The sequence below is a fragment of the Macrobrachium rosenbergii genome, chromosome 51 (assembly GCF_040412425.1).
Source record: "Macrobrachium rosenbergii isolate ZJJX-2024 chromosome 51, ASM4041242v1, whole genome shotgun sequence".
Lineage (NCBI taxonomy): Eukaryota > Metazoa > Arthropoda > Malacostraca > Decapoda > Palaemonidae > Macrobrachium > Macrobrachium rosenbergii.
This window is the reverse complement of record NC_089791.1, coordinates 75114587-75131139: the sequence shown is the minus strand read 5'-3', so window position 1 is coordinate 75131139 and position 16553 is coordinate 75114587. Positions and strand designations below refer to the sequence as shown.

Genomic DNA, 16553 nt, shown 5'->3' with positions numbered 1-16553 from the left:
ATTTGTGAATTAATTTTTATCAGGCCAAGGCATCTTGCAAGCCTCTGGTAAATTATTTTAAAGTAATTCTTAAATGTTACACTGTTCCTTTAGGCCAAAACATTTGTAATTTGTTTTGTTTACTGGGCCTGGGCTACTCATCACACTTTCCTTTGTAGAGAACTGAAAAGTTTAGTGGCTGAAACGTAGTAAGGAGAGAATGGTGTGAATGTTTGGCTGCAGTGAGCCTTAGGAAGAAATGTTCTCGACAGCCGAATATCGGCTACTAGTTCTTGCTTCAGCAGTACTTTGGAACATTACAGTGAAGGTTTGAATGGCCTTGGCGTACGGAGGTGTTTTTTCTGGTATCACGCAAGCGTGAACGTTCCACGTCTTTAGCTCCTAGCCTCCAGCACTGGCCACTTGCATCCACTAGTGGTAGGTGTAATCGATTACTGGATTCAATGACAAATTAGAGAATATAAACACATTGTTCTATAATATTAGGGTCAGATTTGCTTTGATACTTTAATGCTAAAAGCACTTTTTGATATTAATTTATCATTTATTTTAGAAGATACACATACATTGGTTATCTTAAAATGCATACGTGTCTGAACATATAAAATGCTAATGTTATTCATACATTTTATGCATGTTTTTATGCTCCGATACCAGAATTGTGATAAAAATATATAAAAAAGTAGTTAGTAATTGATTACTAATTGATTATTTTTCATGAAAGTAATTGGTAACTGCGATTACCAAAGATCAGTGAAACGCTCACCACTAGCCTCCACCCGCCTCCTGCCACCCACCTCCTGGGCCCAGCTCAGAGCGTGCAGCACCCGGCGCCAGCTCATGTCCACCTGGTGCCAGTTCTCTCCTGCTACTAACCCTCCTATATTATCCACTTGCTCCTGTGCCTGGCTCCCTCGCTTCCTTCCCATGCCTTTGCCAGCCTTATATTGGGCTTATCATAACCATTATAACAGTGAAATGTTGTGCAGTCGAGAAGGTTGCTACTTGTCCCCCCCCCCATGTACCTAGGAGAAGGTCCCTGTCCCGCTCCCCCACACTGGGGAGAAGACATACTGGAGGTCCAAGTGAGGTCAGGGGGTTAACATACGGGCAGTCGCGACCCACTCTTACTGGATGTGTCCTGGAGGAGGTGGCTACCTGGCCCCTCGGATCTCCTAGACCTAAAGTCAAAGTCCCACTCCCCTGCACTGGGGAGAAGATATACTGGCGGTCCAAGGTGTTCGAGGGAGTTGCCCCCTATAGATGCCCTCTCAGTCGAACCTGCAGTGTATACCCAGGTGTTGGCAGACAGCCACTAAAAAGGCATCCTGATGGAGGTGCAGTGTGAGACAGCCACTGGAAAGGCTTCTTGATGGAGGTGCAGTATTAGTCAGCCACTGGAAAGGCGTCTTGATGGAGATGTCTGAAGAGACGGGGTATAGGGAGGTGTCCTTACTGTTGGAAACATCTTTCTTCTTCTTTCAAAAAGCCCATGAGCTCCTCAAGTTGATGCTTACTCGGGGATAAAGCAGAGTCTTCCTGAGCCAATGAAGAAGAAAGAGGTGCCGAGCGACCTACCTTTGGCGCTGAGCTCTCAGATGTTTGTGCCGAATGCTCCATAGTTGGTGCTGAGAGGTCAGGTACGGAAGTCTGAAGCAGCAGAGTGAGCAGCAAGCGAGCCAAAGAGAGCGCATAGCAGAAGGAGACGGGCACTTCTTGTTGCTTGGAGACCAAAATCGGGTGCTTACAGATCTTCACTTCTTCCTCAGAACACAATCATCATCACAGAATCCTCTGTTTTGGTTTTCAGCCTCAACTCTCGGAATTCTCAAGCTTCTTTCCGTCTTCCAAGAGAGTTTTCAGACGGTACACAAGTTTCTTTAGCTTGGAAACTTGGTGGATGTACTTCTGGGGACTTCGTCATCCACCATCGTTCGTTAAGATCACTCATCATATGAGCGAAGTGTTTTTGTTTCATCACGCAGTTACGGTTGCCGTTCTCTGCTTCCTGTCAAGAGGTAGGGAGGCTAGCTTCATCTCTCAGCCTTTCTACATTTTCACTGTGGTTCCCTCTGTCACTCCTTCGGTCCAACTTCACACCGGGATTCAACTTCCAGTCCCCTGGCACCAACCAGTTAGCACCATTGGTGCTCAGCTTCCACCGTTGAGCACCCAACACCTGCTCATGGGCTAATTTTTCTTTTTTAAAGGATTGTGTTTGACCTACAGAGTTGGTAACAGCCTGGTTTTGGACTAGGCCTCTGTTTTTTGATGTGCTTAGATTTTGGTGGATTAGGGACTTTGCTGCCGTTTTGTAAGCTTGGCAGATAAAAGTTTTGTTCCACGTACAGCTCCACATATGCTTCAGGCTTTATGAGGCTGTCAGTCCACACGGGCAGCAGAGTCGACAGTGAGTCCGCACTTGCAGTTCACACCATGATCCTCCAACAACAAAAGAACTTTGGTGGGCAAATCAATCAAGTATTCTGGCCACACGAACTTTTCAGGGCTCCTAATGTCTGGCAGTCGTATCAAGCTGTCAGAAGAGTGTCCTTCCTTCCGAGGGGTCTTCGATCCCCTTGTCTCTTGGGATCTGTGGACTCTATGGGGCGAGACAACTTTGGGCCTGTTTGTCACCATAAGGACCCTTCGCCTCCTCCCTTGGATTCTCTGGTCCCAAACTCTCTAGTATGGGCAACAGGTGCCATATACAGACCAATCCTTCTTGGTTTTCCTTGCCTTACACATTCTTATGGTTCAGGAAAGCCCTAAATAAATTTCAAGCTCATTGTAATGTTATGAGGACCCTCATAACCCATTCTGTCCTATGCAGAATGACTCCTGAATCTGCGACGACTGTTGGTGGACCCTCCAGGTTCCTTCCCAACTGCTTCTCCTCCATCAACCTCCCTCAAGACGGTCCGCTCTTGCCCAGACAGGCTTCAGGCGATCCGGAGGCTTGTCAGTCGAAAAGGTTTTGAGATGTGTCACAAAGGCTGTGGCTTGCAAATATCAATCTTTTAGCTTCATCTACCAGACTGAGGGGTCGATTTTCCATAACTTTTACCTCAGACACTTCATTTCCCCTTTTGAGACATCTGTTACTCAATGGCAGTTTACCTATTTTCTGAGGGGGTCTAGGTTTTCTAGTACCCCTCCATTTACGAGTGTAGAGTTATGCTTAACTTGGGTTAAAGCGCAGAGACCTAGATTTATGCCTAATCTGTGTCCCTCCTCTAGTCCTTCACCCATCCGGGCAAGGAAAAATTGACTTGGGTTGTTTGTTACCCTTGGGTAGTTTAGCCAAGTTCAAGGTCCCATCCAAGACCTGGATCTGTTCTTTCTCCTTTTAGATCATTATGGACTCCCTTGACTTCCAGGAGCACCCAACATCTCATTATCTAACTCACCTGGCGCCCAGCTCCTCTGGCACCAGCTCATGCTCCGAGTATCTGCCAGCTCCCAAACTCTGAGCTCGCCTGATGCCCAGCTCCTCTGGCGCCAGCCGCCAACGCATGCTCTGGGTGTCCGTCAGCTCCCGAGCTCCTAGCTTACTGGCACCCAGCTCCTTGGCGCCAGCTAATGCTCTGGGTGTCTGCCAGCTCCCGAACTCCTAGCTCGCCTGGCATTCAGTTCCTCTGGTGCCATCTCATGCTCCGAGTATCCTCCAGCTCCCGACCCCCGAACACTCTTGGCACCCAGCTTGTCTGGCTCCAACTCTTGCTACAAGCTCCCAGTAGCACTCCCCAGCTCGGAAGTAGTATAGAGAGCTCTCTGTCCAGTTGGAGTTTTTTCAGAAATTCCCTGAGCTGAACCAGAAATCAAAGGACCTTCCATAACCTAGAGAATTATGGCAAGAACCCGTCTCTTCCTCTGTCTAAACGTGTTGTCCTTCATCTTTTTTGGAGTGCATTTTGCCTACTTTGAAGTGAAGCTAAGGACGTCAAAACAGCCTCTACCTCTTTAGTTTGCAGATGCTATATGCTCTTCACTTCCATTCTACTATCTGCCTACCCGAAGTGTAAGTGATCTTTACCTCTAACAATTTTTTGAAAGCTTAAACAGTGTCAAAATTTTCCAATACCTCGAGACCATATTCAGTGATGGGCTTGGCATCGTGGAAGGAAGCACAGGATGTACTCTTGCTATCTCTTCACTTTTTCAGTAAGGTGCTGAGTTTGGAGAGCCATGGGATATAACATACTGGGAGCACCCACCACTCTCAGTGGATGGGGCTGTGCCCAGGGCAAGGGCGGGCACCTATCATGCTTTGCTAGCCATCGGGGCACTACCCTAGCTGCAAAGTTCCCCTTAAGTAGGAGGCGACCTTTAGCTCTACTGCCACGCCACTACGAGTTAAGATAAGCACCAACCAGAGGCAGTATCCACCTGCAGTAGCTCTCTTAACTGATAGGAAATGACAAGCATTGTTTTCAATGCTAGCAACTTTTCTATTTCAAATTCATTATATGACGTAGTGTATTGGAGTAGAATATGTCCATGATCTCATTCTTGTCAGTGTAGAATCAGCTATGTAATTACTGGGTAAGTCGCTTATGTAAAAATTACATTTTCATGATGAAATAAAGTTTATATATACTTACCCAGTAATTACATGATTGGAGTGCTCCCTCCTCCCCTCTGATGGACATTAGGCATAAAACAAATCGAGTTGATTAGATAAGTCATTCCTAGTATTGCTGTTAGGGGGCGGTACTGTGTACCTACACACCTGCGAAATTTGAATTTAGGATGCCGTATGTGGAAAACTAATAGCTATGTAATTACTAGGTAAGTATATATAAAACTTTATTTTATTATACAAATGTCATATTCACCAAGATCACGACAGACACAGTCAGACACCAACTACAGAAAATCCCCAACTGGAAAGCCCCAGGTCCCGATGAAGTCCATGGATACTGGCTCAAAAACTACTCCCACGAATAGTAGAACAACTCCAGCATTGTATCACAAACCACCATGCTCTCAAATGGATGACCACAGAGGGAACATCCTTAGTACAGAAAGACAAGAACAAAGGAAATATAGCAAGTAACTACAGGCCTATCACTTGCCTACCAGTAATGTGGAAGTTACTAACAGGTATCATCATTGAAAGGCTATACAACTAGAGGATACAAACACCATCCCCACCAACAGAAAGGCTGCAGAAGGAATTGTAGGGGCACAAAAGACCAGTTCTGGGTAGACAAAATGGTAATGAAGAATAGTAAGAGAAAGAGAACCAACCTACACATGCCATGGATTGACTACAAGAAAACCTTTGACATGATACCGCACACGTGGCTAATAGAATGCCTGAAAATATACAGGGCAGAGAAAAACACCATCAGCTTCCTAAAAAATACAAACATGCAACTGGACTACAGTACTTACAAGCTCTGGGATGACTGGCTGAGGTTAACATCAGGAGAGGGATCTCTTTCAAGGTGACTCACTGTCCCCACTACTCTTCATAGTAGCCATGATTCCCCCGACAAAAGTACTGCAGAAGATGGATGCTGGGTACCAACTCAAGAAAGGAGGCAACAGAATTAACCATTTGATGTTCATGGATAACATCAAGCTGTATGGTAAGAGCACCAAGGGAATAGATACCCTAATCCAGACTGTAAGAAATCTGGGAACATCAGGATTGGAGTTTGGAATAGAAAAATGTGCCTTTATCAACATACAAAAGGCAAAGTGACAAGGACTGAAGGGATGAAGCTACCAGACAGGAATAGCATCAAACACATAGATAAGACAGGATACAAATACTGTACCTGGGAATAATAGAAGGAGAAGATATAAAACACCAAGAGATGAAGGACACTATCAGGAAAGAATATATGCAGAGACTTAAGGCAATACTCCAGTCAAAACTCGACACTGGAAACATGATGAAAGCCATAAACACATGGGCAGTACCAGTAAGCAGATACAGCGTAAGAGTAGTGGAGTGGATGAAGGCTGAACTCTGCTGCATAGACCAGAAAACTAGGAAACACTTGACAATACAAAGCACTACACCCAGGGCAAATACAAACAGACTATACATAACATGAAAGGAAGGGGGAGAGGGCTACTAAGCATAGAGGACTGCGTCAACATCGAGAGCAGAGCACTGGGGCAATATCTGACCGCCAGTGAAGATGAGTGGTTAAGGAGCGCATGGGAAGAAGGACTAATAAAAGTAGACGAAGACCCTGAAACATACAGAGACAGGAGAATGAAAAACAACAGAGGAATGGCACAACAAACCAATGCACGGACAGTACATGAGACAGACTAAAGAACTGGCCAGCAATGAAACATTGCAATGGCTACAGAGGGGAGAACTCAAGAAGGAAACAGAAGGAATGCTAACAGCGGCACAAGATCAGGCCCTAAGAACCAGATATGTCCAAAGAACAATAGATGGAAATAACATCTCACCCATATTTGGGAGGTGCAGTGTGAAAGACGAGACCATAAATCACATAACAAGCGAATGTCCGGTGCTTGCACAGAGCCAGTACAAAAAGAGGCATTATTCAGTAGCAAAAAGCCCTCCACTGGAGCCTGTGCAAGAAACACCAACTAGTTTTCAGTAATAAGTAGTACAAACATCAGCCTGAGGGAGTGATAGAAAACAATCAGGCAAAGATCCTCTGGGACTATGGTATCAGAATAGATAGGGTGAAACGTGACAATAGACCAGACGTGACGTTGATTGACAAAATCAAGAAGAAAGTATCACTCATTGATGTTGCAATACCATGGGACACCAGAGTAGATGAGAAAGGAGAAAAATTGATAAGTATCAAGACCTGAAAATAGAAATAAGAAGGATATGGGATATGCCAGTGGAAATTGTACCCATAATCATAGGAACACTAGACATGATCCCAAGATCCCTGAAAAGGAATCTGGAAAAATTAGATGCTGAAATAGCTCCAGGATTCATGCAGAAGAGTGTGCTACCAGAAACAGCAAAAAGTGATGGATTGCTAAGGAGGCAGGATGCAACCTGGAACCCCACACTATAAAAACCTCCCAGTCCAATAGGATGACTGTGATAGACCAAAAATAAATAAATAAATAAATAAATTAATTAATTAATTAAGAATAATAATACAGTACCAAACTTTAGAAACAAAGGGTTTCACAATTGTCTCACCCTGTTTTTCTAAGCCATACTAAAATTTCCTCAAGATCTTGGTACTCATGGTATTGACTGCTATGGCTTGTTTAGAGGGCTTCTTAAAGATACCTTAAGGTTCTGCCACAAAGTACAAGTCTAACTCCCAACCCAGTTTTAATATGAAGATCTTCAGATTTCCCATCCTCTGTCACCTACCTGAGTCCTGTGGGTAAACTTGTGTTACTTACATAAGACCTTTTGTCACAAATAACTGGTTAGGGATTGTTTAACAATTATGTATGAAAATAAAATTATTTGTTAGTACAAACCTATCAGTTTACATAATGAAAAGTGCCCACTTGCTGACCCTGTACATCTTGTAAAAAGACTTGGCAACACAGAGAATGACTTGACAGTTACTCTTGCCAGGTAGGGCTTCTTGTTTTTGGTGTGTTTCCAAAGTACTTCTGACAACAGGAAGAAGTAGATGGAAACAACAGTTGCATTTAAAAAATCTGGTTTTTAAAATCTTATTTTTCTTATAAAACTATTAAATCATACCAGAGTGCCCTCCTCTTCTCCCCATATTCTTGTGTCTCTGGGTGGGCACAAAGAGACTTAGTGAATATGGCATCAAAGGTCTGGGCAGGCACATTGAAGGCTTGATCTTGATCAGGAAGTTGGTGTGACTGGGATATGTTGCATGTAAGAAAGGCGATAACTGTATTTGATTACTCGGTTTGTATGAAACCATGTTTTGTGTAAGAAAACAGGTTTTGACGTAGGAAAACCTATTTTTGGTAGTCGCTGTTGAGCCCTCAAGGAGTTACCTTCCATGGTCTACCAGAGCTCCATGGTGACCAAACTGATATCAAAGAATTCTCTTCTAGTTAGTCTTTTTGCCAGGTATTGTGTCGTAATGATTAACATTATAACACATGATGGAGTATATAATGGACTCAAAGATAAGAGGGCACTTTCCTTATCTTCAGCTTAAGCTGAACCCAGTTTTTCCAACGTCAAAAGAACCTGCAAGGAAGAGAAGTGACTATTGGCATGCGATCCGCCCTCTTGTTTACAACTGGGCCGTTAAAAGACCAAGGAGCCATTACTCTTGTTGGTCAATGCAGGTTGATCCCTTGCCCAAATCCCATGCCATTTCGTCAGGAAGTGGGAGGGTTTTGAGGACTCAACAGCAAGATAAATGCTACCAAAAATAGGTTTTTCCTACGTCAAAACCTGTTTTTTGATAGTGTAGTCGCTTTTTCGTCCTCAAGGAGCTTTTTTGTACAAAGAAATTGACAGGTTTCATGAAAAGGCTTAAGCTCTAACTTTTTTAATCCTAACACCCCAAAGGAAATAACATTTCGGTCCAAGATCAATGTTTAACAGGTTTCAAGTCCCATTCTTTATTCCAAATACTCTTCAGGTTTTGATACCGAGGAACAAGAAACTATACACAAACTTATGTTTTAGGATGTAGTTCTACAGTGGCTTACCTAAGCATGCTGGGTTTGGTTGTAGTACTGTCACCCCTCTCCCAGCGATAGTTAGCATACTCACCATCAATATGATCCTTGGTTTTTTGCCGCACCCAGGGGTTAAGACTAGCTATGCCACCTACTGATACACAGTGTAGTCGAATTTGTTCGAACATGTGGCAATGATTTAACTGATGACCGCCCTGTACATTTGGAGACTTCTTCGAAAGAGACATTTCTGAAGAAGGCTAAAGACGTATTTATTTTCCTAACATCATGTGACCTATGGAAAGAGTGTGGATTTCCCTTTTTAATGAGAAAACACTACAATCATTCTCAGTCTTTGTAGGGCGAGTGGTTAGTTTGTGCTAGGGTGTAGGAAAATGGGACCTTGCCGTGACTTCTAGGTAAACCGTAAGTGCTTAAACCGGGCATAAAGTCTTGTCTGCTAAATTGAATTTTCTTATAAGAACGGATTTCCTTTCTAAAGGATCCATATTCTTGGCCAGGAATGATGGGCCAGGGGACAATAATAATTGATGGTCAGCTATTTGCGTGATGCGTCGTCCCCATCTAAGAGAGCCCAGTTCACTAGTACTGTATGAGCTCCTGATGCTAATGTAATCAAGAAGATCACCTTTTGTAGCCTGTGCATTGTGGTTGTATTGGGTCCACTGAATTGAGAGGTTGATAGAAGTCTAAGCACCTTGTTCAGGACTAAGTAATTGGAAGCCTTTTAGTGGGCCTTTGTAGAGCAAAAGACTGCAGAAGGGAAGTGACAACTTCTATACTGAGTCAATCCCAATCCATAAAACAGCAAAACAGTTTCCAGAATGTGGCCTTGTATGCCATGACTGTTGTAACCACAAGGCATTTGTCTTCAAAAGGGTATACTGTATAAGAAAAATAAAGTTTCTATAGAAATCTCAACTGGGCTCTCAGTTTGGATATAATCTAACCATATCTTCCATACGGACTGGTAATGCTGGATAGATGTCTGTAATTTTTGCACTAGGTACCTAGCAATGTTGAGTGAGTAATTATCCCGATAGATATTTTTAAAAAATCTATGCGCGAAGGTCTCAGCTTAGAAAGGAGAGACTTTCCCTCCTACTATCTGGGATAGAACAGCGGACAACAGTGGAATTGATCTTTTTGTCCGTTGTTGAGGTAATAGAAACCAATGCCTGTTTGGCCAATTTGGGGCTATTAAGTACACTATTCCTATGAAGGTTAGAAGTTTGCTCAAACCTTTGAAATCTGGGGCAATGGAGGAAAAATTATCATCCTCCCCTTGTTCCAGTCTTAAGGAAGGCATCTCTTGCCTTTGCTTGACTGTCCAAGTTTGGAGACACATACATTAGGAGTTTGTGATTCTAGTATGTGGCAAACAGGTCCACTTCCAGTTGTGGAAGCATGTTGGCTATTATTTGAAAAGGGTGGTTGTCCAACATCCACTCTGTTGAGGCTGTCGTTTTTCTTGATAGAGAGTCTGCTATTACAGTGAGACCCCCTGTGAGGTGAACTGCAGGCATGTGCCATCCGAAAGATGGCTAACATTGCCATATTGAGAGAAGGTGAATGTGATCCCGACCTCTTGATGAAGGATTTTGTGGTTATGTTCTCTCTCTTCTGGAAGTTTGCATTTTCTGAGAGACAAAAAGACAGCCATCAGCTCCAGGAAATTAATATAACAATTCCTGAGTAGTTGATCACCATGACTTTGAATCTGTACGTATCTTTCCCTATTCGGAACATTAGGAAGGGGCGGAAGGGAATGGCTATAGGGATGTGCCAGTGTGCATCTTTCAGATCCATAGAAAATGTCCGAGTTCCTTTTTGAAATGATTCAATGTACTTAGGCAACAGTAATTATCCAAAACTTTCGGCAGACAATGCGCTTGTTCAATGTTGATTGGTTGAGGATCGCTCTTCTTTTGGATGACTCCCTTTGAAGGACACTGAAGAGACATACTTGGTGGTGAATGTATGCAAGTTTCTGTTCCCCCACAGGGAAAACTTCCATTGTCTGTGATGTCATTGAAGGTGACCCCCAAACAATATAATTCCTCTTGGTATCTACCTCCTCCTCCTCTGCCATCAACTTTGACAGACATTCCAGGTGTTGTTTTTCCTTTTTCCCCCTATGAGATGGTTTTTGGACCTTGTGAAAAAGGACGGCCTTGAAGTTGTTGTCTCTGCAGGGAATTGTCCCTTCTGACCACCTAACTGTTTTTTGAGGAAAAATTTTTGGGGCGACTGAAGGCTTATATGATTTTCGATCAAAGTGAGCCCTTTGTTGGGGTTGGGTAAAGGGAAATTTTGGGTTCTTTGTTTCCTGAATTCCTCTTTTCCCAGAAGAGCGTACATTGTACAATTCTGTTGGTGGGCATGCTCGTTGAGTTGAGCCACAACAGACTCCTCAAACAGGTCTTTACAGAAGGGGTTAGAATGTAATAATGCAGTGACATTGGAGAGTGATTTGATGGAGCTCTCCAATGCTTCCATTCGCAATTTTATGTGCCGTTCTAGGAAGTCAAAGAGTGCTCTCCATCTTTTGGCTTCAACAGCAAAAATTATCCTGGGATGTTCTGGAAGCCTTAAGATGGCAACTTCCAGCAAAGTGGTAGAGGTTATAATGCTAAGGAGTTGGAGCCTAGCATAAAATTCTGATGAGGCTACTTAGTGAGCAACTTGGGTCTTATTCAAAAAGGAAGTAGAGATCCATTTTTCGGGTCTTATTCAAAAATGAAGTAGAGATCCATTTTTCACTGACCTGGTAAAGGGTGATTTCTTTAGTTTTTGATGCTATAAGTTTCTCCAAGTCTGGTGAGGATGGTACCAGGTGCCATTCTGTATTAAGGAATGCTGCCATTTGTAAATTCTACATTTACAACTTTGATCATAGTTTTTCTCTAATTACCTCCTTGCCATTGGGAGAGAAAGTGCACATTGAGGCATCTTGCCAAGGATTATCAGTATCATCAGGGGTGAGTATTGGAGCCCCCTATTATGTTTTGATCTAAAGTTCTGTATTCCAAACTGACCCATTGTTGTTTCTAGTCGGAATTCTAAAATCAGACCTTGTTGGGGTGGCATTTGTATCTACACTCACTTTTCGGTTACAGGATGTAGTACTTTTACACTTTGGTGCATACATGACTGACTAACTTTGTTTTTCAGAATCATGCTTCATGTCCCTTATATATTGCCGTTCTGTGGCAAGGGCATCTTTTGATGGTACTCAATTTCCTTACGGAATTGACCAATGGCACAAACTGTGTATCCCTTTTGGGGGAACTTGTTGCAAACCGTGTATCCTTTTTGGGGGAGCTTGCTGCAAACTGTGTATCACTTTAGGGGTACAGGTCAATAAAAACTTAATTTCCTTACAGAACTGATCAAATGTTGTAAACTGTGTATCCCTTTTGGGGGAGCTTGCTGCAAACCATGTATCCCTTTTGGGGGTACAGGTCAATAAAAAATTCAGTTTCCTTACAGAATTTATCAAATGCCGCAAACTGCGTATCCCTATATTGGGGGAGCTTGCTGCAAACTGTCTATCCCTTTTGGGAGAGCTTGCCATAAACTGTGTATCCCTTTTGGGGGAGCTTGCCATAAACTGTGTATTCCTTTTGGAAGACTTTGTGCAATCTAACTGAGCTTCAGCAACTAACTGTAACTGCCTGTTAATCATTTATCAAATGCCGCAAACTTTGTATCCCTATATTGGGGGAGCTTGCTGCAAACTGTCTATCCCTTTTGGGAGAGCTTGCCATAAACTGTGTATCCCTTTTGGGGGAGCTTGCCATAAACTGTGTGTTCCTTTTGGAAGAGTTTGTGCAATCTAACTGAGCTTCAGCAACTAACTGTAACTGCCTGTTAATCAAGGGGCAGAAGTCCTGGGCAAGTTAATATACCCTTCCAAAAAGTAGACATTTCAGTCTGAGTTAGGTGGATCTCAGTATCCCTTTTGGGAGAAAGATCCTATTCAAAAGATCCTATTCAGCAATGATAGTTGCATGGGGAATAGAATTCCTTCTAGGAGGTTTCTCCCATGGCTAGCTTAACTTTATGCCCTGAGCCTTCTGGATTCAGGAGGGCCATTTCGATGGCAATGTTCACTTCATATTTTTTAATAAGAATGTGAACTCCATGTAAAGATTCCTCTACTTCCTCCACGGGGTTAACCTGGGAGGTATTGGCGACTGATGTTAATGGGTTTTGGCCCAAACTTTGATATTGTTCAGAGGAAGGGTTAAATATCTGCTGCCGGAGTTCTGCCGGAAAGATAATCTCCCCCTTCCTCACCCCTAGTGAACCCTAGGCTCCATTGAGACAGCTTAAAAGGAGCTGTTTCATCCTTAAAACTTGCTGCAAGGAGCATACTACAGATCTCGCCCAAATCTGGCGACCAAGCAAATTTGCAAATTTTCCTTGTTTTTTACAAGGACTTTGCTCATGGCAGGTGGTATGGGCCATACCCACTGGCAAAAAGTGAACTGAGCAATTTGCTACGGAACACTTGAGCTGAGGATCCTGCCTAGTGGCGGCCCTGTAGTGATATAAAGTAAGTTGTTATTAGAAGCTAGTTAGTATTAATTGTTTTTAAGTGAGAGACACTTCTGTAGTTCCTCATATAGTTTCCATATTACAGGTTAATTTGATTACAATTGTGCAGTTTTAATACATTTAATTAAATATCTATGTTAAACCTTCTAAGGTTTAGGTTAGTTTTCATACCTGTACATGGCTGTATTACTTATACATTATTAGTCCTTTTGCAGTGGCCAAATGAAATTTTTAATTCCAATTGTCATGCCATTCAGACTAACTGCTATGAACTAATTTGTTTGACTAACCCAAACTACTGTTGTATATAGCTTAGGGTAATGATTCTAGTGTAATCTACGTCAAGCTAAAAATAGAGGATTTCTTAGAAGGTTCTTGCTTAACCTATTCTAGGCTTATTTACAACTTAAAAGATATAAACGTTACAGAAAATATTTCTCTTATCTGTTTTTCTGTTTTATGTGGCCGAGACTGCCTTTTCATCTGATATTTGGCCACCCTGTTTTAGGCTAATAGTAGGATATTCCTTATAAGGGGGTTCCTACTTAATATGGTTAGGCTACTGCCTGTTCTAGATTTATATCACCTTTAAGGATATAGGCTACACAAGACCCTACTAGCATGTAACCTTACAGATATGCTACTGAGTCATAACAAGCTAGGTTATTTTATTTAGGCTAGGATACTGTTTATATATAATCCTAGGCTTATTTGTTCTTTCTTAACCTAGTATAGGGTATTGCCTAATCCAGATTATTATAAAAACAGAAAACTTACTAATATGTAACCATATTATTTAACTATTTGTCTAACCCAGTTTGTTGTTTATATCCAATCCTAGGCTATTTGGTTTACTATATAAAACAGTAATCACTAATGTGTAACCTTATAACCAGGTTATAACTTACTCTAATCTAGGCTACTGCCTAATCTGGATTATTTAATTCACACTTAGTGTATGGGTTACATAAACAAAACACAATTAGCCTACCTTTAGTATGTAGCCTTAAGGTTTACCTAGGTTACCATCTCATCCAGCACAGATTACTTATTTCATCTAGTCCTGATTACATGGTATAGGCTAACAATTTAGTCCAAAAATGGGATGTTTCATGAAAAGTTACCACTTAACTTGATATAAGGTAATGCCTAGGCTAGTCCTGTATTATTTAGCTTATGCTTAAGTGCACTGGCCTATATAAAAGGAAAAAAAAAATGTTTACTAATATGTAGCCGCATTGTTAGGCTATCGATTTACTTTGCCCAGATATTGTTATTATCTGATCCTAGGGTCCTCGGTCTGGTCTTAGGCCACTTAGGATACGTAAATCCAAGGACATATTGGCTACAGACAACATCCACTATTAATCTAGTCTGAATTATTCTCACTTACTGCCTAGATTATTGTAGACATCGTATAATCTGAAAGGATTTTCCATATTAATAATAAGTTGTGGAACATTTCTTTTAGTTAAAACATTTAGCTAGAATTTAAAACAATTTTCGCATTATGAAACTAGGTAGCAATCAATGCTTTACGAAACTAGGTAGGTTAGCGATCAACGAGCGGGGTTCTGGTTTTAACACGCAAATTATATAAAATCCAGAAGTTTAAAACTAAAACTTTTAACTGTTAGTTAATACTGAGGACTTATCTTGCTATTTTTGATGTTTCCATAATCCTCAATACTAAAACGGAGAAAAAAGTCAAATTTTTTTGAGAGTGCTGGTAACAATATGAACCGTTTGCTTTAGACCAAACAGAGGGTAATGGCTCCTTGGTCTTTTAACGGCCCGGTTGTAAACAAGAGGGCGGATGCGCATGCGCAATAGTCACTTCTCTTTCTTGCATGTTCTTTGGACGTAGGAAAAACTGAGTTCAGCTTCGTTGAAGATAGGGGAAAGTGCCCTTTTATCTTTGAGTCCATTATATACTCCATCATGTGTTATAATGTTAATCATTACGACACAATACCTTGCCAAAAGACCAACTAGAAGAGAATTCTTTGTTATTAGTTTGGTCACCATGGAGCCCTGGTAGACCATGAAAGGTAACTCCTTGAGGAGGAAATAGCGACTACACTATCAAAAGAAGACAGTTGAATGTCTTAAACAAGTAATGTTACAAAGTTTGTTTACATTTTTTAACGTTAATGGAACCGAGATCAGACTTAACTATAGGGTTAAACCTTTGTTTCAGATTGCAAGAGGTACAACCACAATGGAGTTGCAGGGTAAAGAATCATGGCATGATGTCATTATATATGCCAATAAGAAGTTTACTGGTTGTATTGGAGATGAAGATAATAAGCAGCCAAACAATGACGATACTTGGCTAGAATATTGTTTAGAGCCCCTGGAAAATGCTGTGAAGATTATATGCATGGAAAAATTAAATGGTGATGCAGTACATTTCAGTGGAAGGTGAGAACTTACTCTTTACCTTGCCAGCATTTATAGTTTGTGTCAGCAAATATAACTTTAGATTTATCATCTACACTGTTTTACCTAAAATTAAGGAAAAGTTACCTTGTGTAGTGTGGATGTTGGGTGAGTATAAGGATTAGTCTGATTAGTTGAGGGACGTAGAGCACTGTCGCTTTCCTAATTGAATCCAGGCTTTAATATTTTGTTTTTTACATTCATTACATACCACTAATAGAAAAAATAGATCCTTCCAAGTTGAGTTAAATTATCAATGGTGTATGAACAGTGACTGCCAAGTGAAAGTACTGTAAACCCACACAGAAGATAAAACCAGCATTTCAGTAGCTACACTTCCTTTGACCAAGCTTTTGCAGCCTCTGAATATAATAAAAGACTTCAGTTTGTATTTATACATATAATTTGTATTAATACTCTTAGGTCCAAACATTATCAGGCAGCTAGGTACCTCTCCCACAAGACTCTTGGGTTGGTGGTTGATTAGACCACTGGAATGCCCACTGCTTCCACAGTTGGCCTTGAAAATGAATGCAAATCCTAGTGCTGTATTCCATCTCGATTATGATTACAGTGGGAAAAATGAGTCAGAAAAGATTGACAGCAAGATAAACAGAAGTAGGTAAACTTAAAAGAGAAAAATATATTTTTTGAGAAGTGAGATTTATTTATTTAATTTGCTATTTTATTTATTTATTGCTCTAGTTATTTGTGTTTGCTATTTTCTAGCTATCACTGTATTAAATTTTACAGAAAGTCAGAACAGTTTTCTTTTGTACTGTGTTTCAGGTATTGCCAATATTTGTTATATGTAGCAAGTTGTTTTCATGAGTCTGTACATTGATTTTCGTTTGTTCGTATGGGGAACGAACAAACCTGGGTCTTAACATTAGATGATCTTTGAAAGCCAGCTGGAACTGATAACAAAA

At 41.4% G+C, this 16553-nt stretch overlaps 1 protein-coding gene across 9 annotated transcripts in view; it reads left to right on the top strand.

The window, feature by feature from the left end:
* LOC136833493 (uncharacterized) overlaps positions 1–16553 on the top strand; it is a 437570-nt gene that overhangs the window by 170121 nt on the left and 250896 nt on the right. For 4 of the 9 annotated variants that reach the window (XM_067095716.1, XM_067095712.1, XM_067095709.1 and 1 more), the window contains one exon: positions 15275–15606. In XM_067095716.1, the coding sequence (XP_066951817.1) occupies positions 15302–15606 (305 nt within the window). In that variant the 5' untranslated portion in view covers positions 15275–15301. Of the gene's footprint in view, positions 1–15256; positions 15607–16553 lie in introns of all 9 variants that reach the window. The other 5 variants (XM_067095717.1, XM_067095713.1, XM_067095710.1 and 2 more) reach the window with 4 other exon arrangements.